Here is a 15,682-nt window from a genome sequence, read left to right as displayed (position 1 = left end):
GCAACAGTCGTATACTCCAGTCTGCAGCGACAACACCACCTGCAGCCCTGGACGGTGTTTTGATGCACCACAAGGATTTAGATAAGATAGGCCGCCACAGTTGACTTTCGTTACGTTAAAGAAAGTGAGAATAACATGTCGGTGGCGTTGGGAAGAAACTGTGTCAGGGTTGAGGGAAGAGGAACACAAAATCAATTCATATTTGAACCTTAGGAATCAGGTCATATAATATAATACACCACTGGTAAACCTGTACCCCACTTGGCCACTATACTAACACCCTCCCAGATACTGTGGTACAATCTCCTTCTCATTCACTGCATATTCGCCTCACGTATCAGTCTCGTTTAAGATTCTTCGAACACTGCCGGAGACAGCTGGCAACTTAAGGCCGTGTGTGTACTATAGTACATAGTACAATAAAATACGAAACAACAAAGCCCAACCATTAAATTAAGCAACCAGGAACTAAGTAACCAATCACTTTTACATTTATTCATAATTTTTACTACGTACTATCGTAAACAAACAGCTTTGAGTTGCCAGGTGTCTCCAGCAGTGTTCGAAGAATCTTGAACGAGACTTACGTACCTCGATTGACCCTCTTGGTCACCTACTCCACTCAGCGCTACAGCTCATAATAAACTTGGCGGAAACTGTCCCCTATAAACTAGGTCTCCACAGGAACAGTGAAGGCCACAACCAAAGATAATTGTGAAGAATTTTACAGATACACAAATTTAAAACATTTAGTTTAAGAATTATTTTTTTTAAACTCGTTTGGTTTCAAAGTAAGTTACTTGTGGTAGATTTAATCTATACATATAACCAGTTTTTAGGTCCAAAGTAACCCTTGAGGATTGCTATTGTTAACCATATCCGAGGCCACACAGCGGTGTATGTGCCAAGTATTCACTGAGAGCTGAAGGGATTTACAAGGAAAGGGTTGTTTATTATTATTATTATTATTATTATTATTATTATTATTATGCAGGTATGTTGTTCGGTAAATATGAGAATGTGTGTATGTTAGTAATCACACCGGACTGAAGGTTATTTAACCCCTAAAATTATAAGGCTGGAACACACTACAACTTTTGCAGGTGTACTTAATACCATGTTTTGTGTCAAGTTTTGAAGAACAATGGTTCCCAAACTACAGCTCAAACTGAGTTGATGTTCTATCTAAGTAATCCCGATCATCTCGTTAACCTTCCACAAAAGACTCTCTTTGGGGTGTGGCTTCATAAAAGTGTTGCAGATCTCTTGAAACTGAATGTCCCAATCACCCCAGACGAACCTATTAATGCCATTCCTCCTTGGCTGGATATATCAGTTCCTATTAATTACACTCCTGTTGGTAGTAAGCAAATGTTAAACACCGATGTGGTGAGATGTGTCACACTAGAAACTATTAACAGACACATAGAGAGTATTAAATCAAGTGAATGTTATGCTTTTACTGATGGTTCTGTGCAGACAAACACAGGTAGAACAGGCTGTGCAATTGTAATATATAAAGAAAAAGAGATGATAGTGTCAAACAAACAAAGGCTGAACAACTGGGCCAGCACAGCACAAACTGAACTAACTGGAATCTACTTAGCCACAGACTACCTCAAAGAAAATGGAGGTGGGGTGATATTCTGTGACTCTCAAAGTGCTTTGAAATCAATGAACAGCCCGTCAGGTTCTATGTCTAAAGTTGCATGTGATATTAAAAGGAATGTGATAACTGCCAATGAGAACAACTTTCGTATCGAATTTGTGTGGATTCCGTCCCATGTTGGAATCAGGTATCATGACCGTGCTGATAGACTGGCCAATGAGACATGTAAGAAAGAAAATGTTGACCGTGACCTTGGCCTGTCCAATGCTGTAATTAAAAACATTCAAGTCAGAATCGTGAACTCTGATCTAGAAGAAGTGAGAAATGCAGAGAGACCTGGCAGTTGTAGCATTAGTAAATATGACAAATTTTGTGACAAGAGGTACCGGTATGGCCAGCATAAGGACAGATACAGACAACGTGACGTAGTCGTGGCCAGATTAGGCTAGGATACAGACACATCTGGCAAGTTAGTAACGCTGTACCCATACCGGAACACTCAGCATGTAAACTTTGTGATAAACCTTTAAAGCATACACTTGAACACTATATTATTGAATGTGATACTGTCAAAGACTTCAGGCCACCTGACTTATTGTATCATGAACTTTGTAATTACTACATTGAATCTGGGGAGCTTGAGGACATTCTTGCTGTTTATCCCAAATTTGTCAGCCCACACTGATTAGTCTTCAATTAGAATATGACTCCAATGTATGTGAACCATTGACCTATATATACTGCTAATGAATATGATGTATTTTTTCTTTCTTTGTGTACGAACCTCTGTCCTGCATGGCAGTGAACAGTGACATTACCCACATGAATCTGACCTATATATAGTGTCAATGAATATGATGCATTTCTTTGTGTACGAACCTCTGTCCTGCATGGCAGTGAACGGTGACATTACCCACATGAATCTGACCTATATATAGTGTCAATGAATATGATGCATTTCTTTGTGTACGAACCTCTGTCCTACATGGCAGTGAACAGTGACATTACCCACATGAATCTGACCTCTATACATATATAGCTGTTAACGAATATGATGTATTTCCTTGTGTATGAACCTCTGTCCTGCGTTGCAGTGAGAAGTGATACCACCCTCAGTGTCAAGACCTGACTGAATTACTCAGAATAGGCAAACTGTACTAGAATCTTTGCCAATAAATTTGTTAAACTAAAAAACTAAAACTAACAGTATTATCATAATATAATTCAGTATAATGATCCCAGAGGCTAATCATACCGTAGTATAAAACACTTTTAAACAAGAGAACTGTAAAAAAATTATGATACTTTATTTAATTGACAGTCTCACTTATTATACCACTGTGCCTTCCATATGACTGTGCTGTTAATAAAGATGATTTTAGCCACACGTAAGGGAGGTGGTATCTTTAAGTTTATTGATTATTTCACCAATTACTAACTGTTCAGGCGCGTGGTAATGTATCTCGTCTCTAATTATATGGGCAATTAAAATGTAACTAAGTATACAGGGATAACTAATTATCTCTTAAAAAGCCGGTTTTCTTTACTTATCTCTTAAAAGCCGATTCTCCGTATAACTTAAAAGTCGGTTCTCCGAATAACTCTTCAAAGCCGGTTCTCTCTCCCCTTCTCTTAAAAATAAAAGTACATGCAAAAGGAATTCGTTTCAATGCGGGCTAACTGACTGTATTTACGGATGAGTTAGTGAAACAGTGCGAGAGCGGGTATGAGTAACAACAGTGCGGGTATGTCAGGGAGGTGTGGGGTATGTCAGGGAGGTGTGGAGTATGTCAGGGAGGTGTGGGGTATGTCAGGGAGGTGTGGAGTATGTCAGGGAGGTGTGGAGTATGTCAGGGAGGTGTGGAGTATGTCAGGGAGGTGTGGAGTATGTCAGGGAGGTGTGGAGTATGTCAGGGAGGTGTGGAGGTGTGTGTCAGGGAGGTGAGGTCAGGATGGTGGGGTATGTCAGGGAGGTGTGGGGTATGTCAGGGAGGTGTGGAGTATGTCAGGGAGGTGTGGGATATGTCAGGGAGGTGTGGGGTATGTCAGGGAGGTGTGGAGTGTGTCAGGAAGGTGTGGGGTATGTCAGGGGGGTGTGGGGTATGTCAGGGAGGTGTGGAGTATGTCAGGGAGGTGTGGAGTATGTCAGGGAGGTGTGGAGTATATCAGGGAGGTGTTGAATTCCATCCATCTTCCCTCTTGAGACACGGTCCTGAGAAACTGTCCTTGGAGAGCTACAATGTTATACTAATACTGTAGCATTGTACCCGAGGGCTGACCTGTCAAGCTACTAACCCGTGTTAATGTTGTTTTAGGTGTTTGTAAACTGGATTTATACGATAGCAACTGCATAACAGACCTGCTATAATGATTTATTTTTTTTATATTTTTTTTATTTTTTTTTTGTAATAAGTTAATTGAACCAGGTATTGTCTCTTATGTTCATTTTGGTTTGAATCTTATTTATTTGGTATTCATCCTCTCTCTCTCTCTCTCTCAAACTACATCAATGACGACTTGTTAAAGGCAATTTATACGCGAAACCCACGCCACCTATGCTTGCCCCATGCCACCTATGCTTGCCTCACGCCACCTATGCTTGCCCTCACCAATCACTGTCTACCCAATCCTGTTCCTTCATCCTAACCGTCCAATCAGTTTAACCTGTGTTGCGTTACGACTTCCCTCACGTACTGTTCAGTCATCAAATCACTCGACAACCAATCCCTCCCGCCAGAACAAAAATATATATGAATTATGATTAAACTTGAATCAATCCTCGTTAAAACAGCAAAGATACATTAACCGATGACGAATTCCCTCCACCACCCCATCCGATAACACCACATACCCTCACCCTATAACACCACATACCCCCCACCCGATAACACCACATACCCGCCCCCCATTCACAGAGTATCCCATCAGTTAAGAAAGAATGGCCTTAACAAAGCTCTATTGCAGATATCCCTACCACCAGGATGTTCGCAATATTAGCCACAATGTGCTTCTGCTTGTATCACTCTGCTTGTCACACAGGGTCGAGCAGGCAGGCAGGCAGGGCAATGGTGAATTAATTATTGTTATTATTATTGTTGTTATTGTTATTATTCTTAGTATTACTATTGTTGTTATTATGGTTATTATTTTTTATTGTTATTATTGTTGTTATTATTTTTATTATTATTGGTGTTATTATTATTATTATTATTATTATTATTATTATTATTATTATTAAATATCTTAACTCCATGATAACACTGACCATCTGACAACATTGACCACCTGACCGCTAACCACCTGTCAACGCTGTCCACCTGACAACACTGACCACCTGACAACACTGTCCACCTGACAACACTGACCACCTGACAACATTGACTACCTGACAGCATTGACCACCTGACAACACTGACCACCTGACAGCATTGACCACCTGACAACACTGACCACCTGACAACACTGACCACCTGACGGCATTGACCAATTGACAACGTTAATAATTTGACAAAATTGACCACTTGACAACACTGATCACCTGACAACACTGACCACCTGACAACATTGACCACCTGACAACACTGACCACCTGACAACATTGACCACCTGACAACACTGACCACCTGACAACATTGATCACCTGGCAACACTTATCACCTGACAACACTTATCACCTGACAACATGGACCATCTGACAACATTGACCACCTGACAACACTAATAATCTGACAACATTGATTATCTGACAATGCTGACCACCCGACAACACTAATCATCTGACAACATTGACCACCTGACAACACTAATAATCTGACAAAATTGACCACTTGACAACATTGACCATCTGACAACATTGACCACCTGACAACATTGACCATCTGACAACGCTGACCACCTAACAACATTGACCATCTGATAACATTGACCACCTGACAACATTGACCACCTGACAACATTGACCATCTGACAGCGCTGACCAGCTAACAACATTGACCATCTGATAACATTGACCACCTGACAACACTCATAATCTGACATTGACCATCTGACAACGCTGACCACCTAACAACATTGACCATCTGACAACGCTGACCACCTGGCAACATTGACCACCTGACATTGTCCATCTGACGACATTAACCACCTGACAACATTGACCACCTGACAACACTAATCATCTGATAACATTGACCACCTGACAACATTGACCACCTGACATTGTCCATATGACAACATTAACCAGCTGACAACACTAACCATCTGACAACACTGACCACCTGATAACACTAACCATCTGACAACACTGACCACCTGATAACACGAACCATCTGACAACACTGACCACCTGAAAACATTGAGATTTCGCTGAGTTTTACATTATGAGCGAATTTTTATAACTCAGCGAAATTTTAGATTTGCCAAGTACAGTATGTGTGTGTGTGTGTGTGTGTGTGTGTGTGTGTGTGTGTGTTGACGCAGTTATAAAAGTGATCCTTTAAGAAAAGTTAAACAAGACAAAACGAAGAAATTTGACCAAGAGTTCTATTTGTTTGGCCTTGTAGTCAAATATAGTTTTGTATTATAATCTAAACTGTCATTAACATTCTAGAGCCACGATATGATATTTGAAATGACTAGTAGCTTAGAACCCCATTAGATACAGGCGGGAACACACGACGGTTACTTACAAACATCCACATATGACACAACGGTATTATATTAGTTAGGATGAGCTGAACCAAACTAATTTAACCTAACTTATATAAATAATAAATATAACTTATGATCGTTAAGTTAGATAGTTTATGGTAGTTTGGTTTACGTCCTCATGTTTATTTAAGTAACTTGTGGGTTTAAATACCATCTGTCCTTCACTTTTTATAATTAAAAACACTAATTCAATAATTCTGAAAGGTTTTATGTTGCACTATAAGACACACTACTAACTCGCCCATTCCCTTTGTTAATTTCCGTATCTGACCCAAGTAAAACGAGCAACAGAGAAGAGTGTGGAGCTAACCTTAACCTTGACGAAGTTAAAGCCGAGCCGCCTGACAACACCCACAGGTTGTTTTCCTGAGGTCCACCTTCATGTGTGTGAGTGTGTGTTGCTTCAAACAGTCCTATCACCCCCTCACGCCACATTTATAAACATTCCCGCCGTTTGAAGTTTGCCACACAATAAAAAGTACTGATACAAGTTATATTAAACGTGTCTCCTTTACTGTGACAGTGGAACATATTGTCCAGTATCAAAATAGTTCATCGAGCGTTGGGTGCTCCATTGTTTCCCTTTTTTCCTGTGATTTTATCAAGATGTACTGTACTGTATGTTTATTGCTACAGTATTTTTCATGCATAGTCTTATTAATTCCTTTACAAATTTTAGTTGTTACTAGACTTGAATCTGTTTAATGTTTTTAATTGTGCACCATTATTGAGAGAAGATAAACTAAAAGGTAAACGCTTTTTGCGCCGTATTGTGAGAATTCAAAATTTAAAACTTACTAAATTGATTTGTCTCTAATGCACCAGCAACTGGGTTTTAATGGCATACAGTATGTAGTATTAAAACAAGATAATTAAACATGGTCCATGATGTATACAAGCAAAATATTTAGTTTTCTTTCCCATGTAATATTCACTTATTTGGTTTCATTATATTCGTAGTTTTCATCGAACCAGCTACTGTTTTCATAACCTAACCGAACCTAACATAACTTCATAACCCAACCTAACCTAACCACGCACAGTACGGTAAAAACAACAGGACCACACATCCATAAATGAACCTTACCTTTTTTCTCCTCCTGGTGACAGTCCTCAGCTGGCCAGCGTGTAAAGTAACAATTCTTGAATCAATAAACAAACACAATTAAGCCACCCATCTCACTCCTTACATAACATTTATTGTGTGAGGCCAGCACCACTACTGTGTGAGGCCAGCATCACTACTGTGTGAGGCCAGCATCACTACTGTGTGAGGCCAGCATCACTACTGTGTGAGGCCAGCATCACTACTGTGTGAGGCCAGCATCACTACTGTGTGAGGCCAGCATCACTACTGTGTGAGGCCAACACCACTACTGTGTGATACCAGCACCACTACTGTGTGAGGCCAGCATCACTACTGTGTGAGGCCAACACCACTACTGTGTGAGGCCAGCATCACTACTGTGTGAGGCCAGCATCACTACTGTGTGAGGCCAGCACCACTACTGTGTGAGGCCAGCATCACTACTGTGTGAGGCCAGCATCACTACTGTGTGAGGCCAGCACCACTACTGTGTGAGGCCAGCATCACTACTGTGTGAGGCCAGCACCACTACTGTGTGAGGCCAGCACCACTACTGTGTGAGGCCAGCATCACTATTGTGTGATGCCAGCACCACTACTGTGTGATGCCAGCATCACTACTGTGTGAGGCCAGCACCACCAGTTTGGACCAGAGACTAATAACAGTGAAGACTATTTTTATCCTCGGCACACCAGGACCAGGACACGGTGTATGGCCGGCGGAACTGCCACTCAGCGGTCTTCACTTCCCCAATTTACATCACGTACTTATTTATAGCTGGGTCGACTAGGGCTGCCCTGGGCGCGAACTAGTGACTTTTAGGACAGGAGTTGAGCGTTGTAGTCACCCACCCACTGCGTCATTTATCTAGACAGTTGTGTACAGTAAACAGCATGAGGGTTTAGTTAAAGATGTTCATCTTGCTGTGTTGTTCAAGGTCAGTGGTAAGAGCAGGAGTATGCGTTTGTTTGATTAATATGTTGACTGAGCGGGTGTGAGTGTGCATGGTAGCCCTCCGCACACGCACACACACAGGGAGAAAGTTACAATACTGAGGCACATTCTTGCATGCATGACTCGAGTTAACGAATGAAGTGTGTGTGTGTGTGTGTGTGTGTGTGTGTGTGTGTGTGTGTGTGTGTGTGTGTGTGTAACCTCAAACCCAATGACCCTTCTCTTGACCGTTATTCATTTTCCTTTCAGTTTCACATTAAAGGACAAAACAAAATATCTCGCTCTCTTCGCATTCTACTGGGACACACTCTACCAGGACACACTACCGGACACATTCTACTGGGACACACTACTGGGACACAATACCAGGACACACTACTGGGACACACTAACGGGACACACTACTGGGACACACTACTGGGACACACTACTGGAACACAATACTAGGACACACTACTGGAACACACTACCAGGACACACTACTGGGACACACTAGTGGGACACACTAACGGGACACCAATAAACAGGTAGACTCACCTTCCTTGGTCTTGAGGGGAATGGTTTCCTCTGCAGCGTGTTAAATGAGACACAAGACAACAGGTTAAATAAAACACAGATGATGATTGTAGACTAACACCGAGTATATCATATTATAACCTGACATAACCTAACATAACATAACCTAATATAACCTAACCTAAATATAACCTAACATAACCTAACCTAGGCCAACCAAATCTAACCTCAGGTACACCTAACACAATACAATTATAACCCAGTACATCTTCAGGGGTGAGTACATATGCGTTTCATCATGTTACATGTACTTCTAACGTTTTGTACTTGGTCATAACAATTCTTTGGTAATGTCGTTTTTCTTAATGATGACATCCGGCACTGGGTGATGCAACAGCCAGCCTCCAGCCCCCTCCATCTCCCTCTCTCTCTCTCTCTCTCGCGACTCATTCCACCCCCCTCCTCCCTTCACTCTCTCACTTTATTTTCCTATACTGGGTGATGCAATGGTTCTGACTAAATGCTCCCTCCCCCGCCCCCGCCTCCAGGCCTCTCCGCCGTCAGCCTAGACCCTTCCTCACCACCTTCCCCCCTTCGTTCTATCTTTCTATCTCTCTCTCAAGCTCCTACTTTCGCTTTTTCCAAACCAAAGCACACTTTGCTAACTCTGTCTCCCATTCCTTCTTTCTGTCTCAATTTTTCTTCTCTTTCGACTGTCTCCTTTCGGAATCCTCGTATTCACGTCAGCCATACACACACACACACACACACACACACACACACACATCATCATCATCACACACACACACACACACACACAAGCATATTCAGATTCGTAGTTTTTTATATTAAAGTTTCACTCGTGTCATATGCCTGCCACTAAGAACATGGAGTGCCGTTTGTGTGTACAGTCTTGTCTGTGTCCGCACGTAAACTCCATGGACGCTAACTTGACACATTAAGAGTTTTAGACTAAGATTTGACCCAACGCAGGTGCCCCCTTACGTCCTGAGGTCAAAAGGTTAGTGTGGAGGTCGTGAACATGACCCTGAGTTAAGAAGGGACATAGCCCACGTCTTCTCCATTGTAGTCCACACAGTAGTCAACTCCTTGGCTTTGTCGTCTCACACAACAAGACAAAATTCATCTCACGTTCTCCTCGGCGTCAGACCCGTTGAGCTGTTGTTGTCCAGGTTGTCAGTCAGTGGTAGTGACGGATTTAACTTCTTCAGTCCCCTTACCCAGGGTCTAAAATTAAGCTCTTCTATTAAAGTTCTACTACGTCTTATGGACATCACCGCCGTTGTTCTCCGCTACGAGAAACATGGCAGCGACAAAATACAAAAAGTACTTTGGGAAAAGAAGCGCTGCGGCGCGGACTGCTATTGTCTCTGCCTGCGATATACGATCCTGACCTTACCGCCATCTTTGTTATCTAAATTCTCCAAGGTGAGCTGCGAGCATCTCTGTTATGTTCCCTACCCACCCGGAGGCACTCTTACACCGGCTCTACCACCCGTCCTCACGTCATTGACCCACCAACGGCTTCTGACATTCTAGATCTCGGATACTATATTTACACGTACTCGCTCTCTCTCTCTCTCGAATACTTTCAAACACCTCAGAGAGTTCTATCTCTCTAAGTTTTAACCTAGATGGTCTGACACCAACCTCAATACGCGCGACCTTAATTGTTGAAGTGGTTAATCTTTATAACAGCATCAACCACACCTCTCCATTCGGATCGCATCCACATTCGTGACCCCCATCAGATCCCGTCCACCACACCTCTCCATTCAGGATCCCGTCCACCACACCCTCCAGATCCGCCACCATCTTTCCACCAAAAAAGAGCTAACCCCAAACTCATCAACAGCGAAAACGAACGATGATCGTCCTTTCTGCCCCCGACTACTACCATTAGGTCTGTTAACACACTGGGCAGAGCTTTACTAGGGCAGCAGTGTGGCTCCTCAAGTGACAAACTCGGAAGATAAATGTCCATGCCTAGGTCTCCTTCACAGACACTGAAACTTGAGCCATCCGTGTGTGTGTGTGTGTGTGTGTGTGTGTGTGAGCTGACTTCGCCCGCACTGAACTGAATGACGAGATCTCCTTTTTACTTTTATCCTCTTCGCCACTGATCGGCTCGTTAGCCACTTGGGCGATCGGTCACGTCTCTGTTACGCACTGAGGGCAAATACTGGGCATGCACCGGCTCCTGAATGTACCTGAACCCGCTCCAGTGTTGGTCAAGTCTTGTCTTGAAAGAGCTCACACTCGGTGCCGTCACAACACTTTCTGGTAGATTGTTCCAAGAGTTTACAACCCTCACTCCGAAAAAGTTTGCCCTCAGAGTTTTCTGGACTTGCGGCTTCTTCAATCTTGAGCTGTGACCCCTTGTGGGGCGAGCGTCCGCCAGCTCCAAGTAAGGACACTCGACTGAGTAGTGCCCCTTGAGATGCTTATACACCTGAATTAGGTCCCCCCTTGCCCGTCTGTAGTATAAGCTAGGCAAGTTCAGGCGCTCCAATCTCTCAGGGTAGCCGAGGTTTCGAAGTGCAGGCACCAGTCTGGTGGCCCTCATTTGAACATTTTCAACCAACTGACAGTCCCTAGCATATCTCGGGGACCGGGCGGGGTAACAGTACTCCAGATGGGGAAGCACTTCACTCTTGAAGATCGTTACGAGGGACGGACCGTCTAGATATCTGAACGACCTTCTTATAAGACCCAATAATTTATTTGCCTGATTTACCTTCTGCTCGCAATTGCCCGAGAATTTCAGCTCATTGTCAACATACACACCTAGGTCCTTCTCACATTCAGTCTCAAATAGTGCAGTTTCTTCCTCCCGTTGGGACATATGATACGCCTCCTTACCGTTGGTACGCCCCAGGTGCATCCTGTTACACTTCGTGACATTGAATCTCAGCAGCCATTTCTTCGACCATTCTTGGAGCCCACAGAGGTCCTTCTGCAGCTCTTCACAGTCCGCTTGGTTCTTCGTTTCCCGAAATAACTTGGCGTCATCGGCAAACATTTGTATGGAGAAGTGTACTGTACAACGTCAGGCATGTCATTTATGAAACAAACAAACAACAGAGGGCTCAATACACTGCCCTGTGGTACCCCGCTTGTGACAGGTACGGATTATGATTTCGTGACATTAATCACCACACACTGCTTGCGGTCATGTAGAAAGTCTTCTATCCACGCTAGGACATTTCTCCGAATTCCGTACCCTTCCAGTTTGATTTTCAGCCTTTCGTGAGGTACACTGTCGAAAGCCTTGGCAAAATCTAGATAAATGTTGTCGATTTTACGACCCCGTTCCAGAATATGGGTCCAAATATCCAATACCTTGAGCAATTGTGTTGGGCCGCCCGTTACAAACCGGCAACCCTTTCGGTTCTACCGTACCCCATACTACCTCAACACCTTACATTATGCTGGTCAGGTCGTCAGCGTCACGCAGCTAATAACGCCCTTGATAATCATAAGCCACTTTCCAATCACTGGGGACCTTTTGTTCATCTTGGTATTTACAAAACAGGATCTTCAGGGGCTCTGCAAGCTCGTTGCACAGCTCTCTTAGCACTCTAGGATGCACATGTCAGGGTCGGGACTCAGCGCTGCCCACGTTTTCCGTCAGCCAACATACACCCTAGCTGGTATCGCCGGGCTACATGGACCTCATAACGCCCACATCAAGTATGTTTATCAGTTTCTCTCACGTAGGAAATGTCTTCCGCGACACCATTGATCACCCAGGCAGAGGAGCTGCACGTGAAGAGCACAGATGTCATCCTCGCCCCCTCTCTCTCTCTCTCTCTCTCAGTTGTCTCATACTGTACCTCAGACACACCAGAACGCAATCTTAAATGTCAGGAGAGCCGCACACACCGCACCACAACGACGCAGTTGCTGGAGATGCCAACCGTAATGATAAAGATTATTGAAATAATCGATCACAACAGATTACGTAAACAGGAGAGCAGCGTAGATATACTACAAGTTTCAGTGGGAGTACAGTACAGTACTGTACCAAAACCTCCTCCTTTACCGGTGCCCATCACGTCCTCCCTCGTGACCAAACATCGCTCCTCCGCCTACAGACAGACAGACCAGACACTCCATACAGATGAACCTGCACATGGAGCCTCTGTCACCACAAGTAACTGAATAATGCAACCATTGGCTCCTTAGGCACCCGCACCCATTAGTGGAAATATAGTTCAGTAATCATCTAAGTCTAACAAGATAAACATGACCCCACATGCGCCCCTGCTGACAACCCAGGATGCCAGGGAGTGCTCGATAAACTAACTCCTGAGCCTGAATGGGACAAATGAGTAATTGAAACTTTCTCTGTTATTTCCCTGAGACCTTATATGATATTTACACAGATGAGAGATCGTCTTTCTCTAAGAACCAGAGGCATACACACACATGATTGACCTTGACCTGGGATATTGATTACACTTCTAAGGTCAAAATCAGGGTCAATCTAATTCATTATCATTTCATCGACACTACCGACGTACACGCCATCGCAATCACACTAAAAGGTATGTCCCTCAATATTGTCAATGTCAATGTGCCTCCCTCCACCCCTACTGTACCTGTCCTACCACACCATATCACCTCTACCCCCACTGTACTCCGCCACGCCTAGTATATTGGCATCCCTGAGCCTGGCCGCACTGTTTGTAAACTTTGTGGTCAACCGACTCTCACACCCTCTCTCACCACATCCTCACTTGCCCTATGACCTCCTCCTACAGGTCCCCAGCCGTTACCAATACCTCTTCCCTCCCTGACCAGATATACCTCCTCCTAGTGACAGGCCTGACACTTGACATTATTAGGGACCTGCCACGCTTTGCCATAAACAGATGAAATGTACCGGAAACTTTCCTCCCACACACTCATCATTCTGTCACTTTATGTAACTTGCTGACAAAACCTATAACCCCTCAGGTTTTTACGCCCTTACTGCATGAGTCATAAAGGCAAGCATGAACTCTGCATGCTTCCCAGGTGGGCGCTGTAAACGCTTCTGCGCTTCACCTTGCACAGGATGCAAGGGGGTGCCCAATAAACTAGCCCCCTCGTGGGCAATCTAATCTTAAAAAAAAATCAAACCTTATCGACTTAGAGTTTCTGTAATCTCTGAAAATCAGTTCTGGAGTTGCAAAACAAACCGAAGGGCGTTGTGGAGGCAAGAGTTGTTGTAGAGTAAGAGTTATGGAGGCAAGAGTTGTTGTGAAGTAAGAGTTATGGAGGCAAGAGTTGTTGTGAAGTAAGAGAGAGCTATGGAGGTAAGAATTGTTGTGGAGTAAGAGTTATGGAGACAAGAGTTTTTGTGGAGTAAGAGTTATGGAGGCAAGAGTTGTTGTAGAGTAAGAGTTATGGAGGCAAGAGTTGTTGTGGAGTAAGAGTTATGGAGGCAAGAGTTGTTGTGAAGTAAGAGAGAGCTATGGAGGTAAGAGTTGTTGTGGAGTAAGAGTTATGGAGGCAAGAGTTGTTGTTCGAGTAAGAGAGAGCTATGGAGGTAAGAGTTGTTGTGGAGTAAGAGTTATGGAGGCAAGAGTTGTTGTGGAGTAAGAGCTATGGAGGCAAGAGTTGTTGTGGAGTAAGAGTTATGGAGGCAAGAGTTGTTGTGGAGTAAGAGTTATGGAGGCAAGAGTTGTGGAGTAAGAGTTATGGAGGCAAGAGTTGTGGAGTAAAAGTTATGGAGGCAAGAGTTGTGGAGTAAGAGTTATGGAGGCAAGAGTTGTGGAGTAAGAGTTATGGAGGCAAGAGTTGTGGAGTAAGAGTTATGGAGGCAAGAGTTGTGGAGTAAAAGTTATGGAGGCAAGAGTTGTTGTGGAGTAAGAGTTATGGGGGCAAGAGTTATGGAGTAAGAGTTATGGAGGCAAGAGTTGTTGTGGAGTAAGAGTTGTTATAATATTATTATTACGCCTCAACAACTACGGTGTTTAACCGAGTGACAAACCTAGTAATTACACCATTCCAACTGTGTATGTAGCGGCCCAAGGACATCATGCCAAGGTGTAAGACACTGACAGCTTACCTTACAGGGACCAAACCGGTATAAGACAAAAACTGGTTCCTTCTTTCTTTCTCCTCAAAATATCATTACACCTTCCCTCCTACCTTGGACCAGCTCACCTCAGCCTAGCTAAGGACAGGCCACCCTAACCTACTCTATGTTAGTACATCCCAGCCAAATCATCTGAGTCGAACCTAACCTAACCTACACCAACCCAACTTTATATTCAGTACAGTGACGCGACACCGATACACATCTGTTGCTTAAAGGTGGAGCATCCAGACGGCCGGCACAATATAAGCAACAGGTGTGGGAGGATGGCGGCGATCGATTGGCAGACTCACAAACCAGAGACGAGGTTAAAATAAATGCAGGAGTACAATAATATTAATTCGTATTTTAATCAGTGTATAATATGATTAAGATTATGTGGCAATTTTTAGAAATGTTATAAAAAATAACCATATTTAATGCTCATTTCAGGAATAATCTGAACTCTAATGGTTAATGCTGTACTATATATATATATATATATATATACGGGGTAAACTTGTTCAAGGAGAGGACGACTTTGATTTTGTTTATGAAGTAACAGGTATAGGCTGTGACCTCCACGTCCTCGGCGAACCAACAAAACTGACACAAAACTACATTTTATGTTAACAAGAAAGAATCAGACAAAACACTCAGTGATTCCTTCCCACTAAAATCAAACATAAATCAAATACTTTTTGCCGGGTGGCTGAAG

At 43.4% G+C, this 15,682-nt stretch overlaps 1 protein-coding gene across 5 annotated transcripts in view; it reads right to left on the bottom strand.

Moving 5' to 3' along the window:
- LOC121855996 (sialin-like) overlaps window positions 1-15,682 on the bottom strand; it is a 55,272-nt gene that overhangs the window by 33,018 nt on the left and 6,572 nt on the right. For 4 of the 5 annotated variants that reach the window (XM_042351232.1, XM_042351240.1, XM_042351261.1 and 1 more), the window contains 2 exons: window positions 8,898-8,927; window positions 7,407-7,436 (listed from right to left, as the gene is read on the bottom strand). The exons of the other annotated variant lie outside the window; for it this stretch is intronic. In XM_042351232.1, coding sequence (XP_042207166.1) covers window positions 7,407-7,436; window positions 8,898-8,927 — 60 coding nt within the window. The remainder of the gene's footprint in view (window positions 1-7,406; window positions 7,437-8,897; window positions 8,928-15,682) is intronic. 5 annotated transcript variants of the gene reach the window in all.

This window comes from Homarus americanus, unplaced genomic scaffold (assembly GCF_018991925.1).
Source record: "Homarus americanus isolate GMGI-L3 unplaced genomic scaffold, GMGI_Hamer_2.0 scaffold1024, whole genome shotgun sequence".
Classification (NCBI taxonomy): Eukaryota; Metazoa; Arthropoda; class Malacostraca; order Decapoda; family Nephropidae; genus Homarus; species Homarus americanus.
Note: the sequence above shows the minus strand (reverse complement) of the source record. Positions and strands in the feature narration are given on the sequence as shown.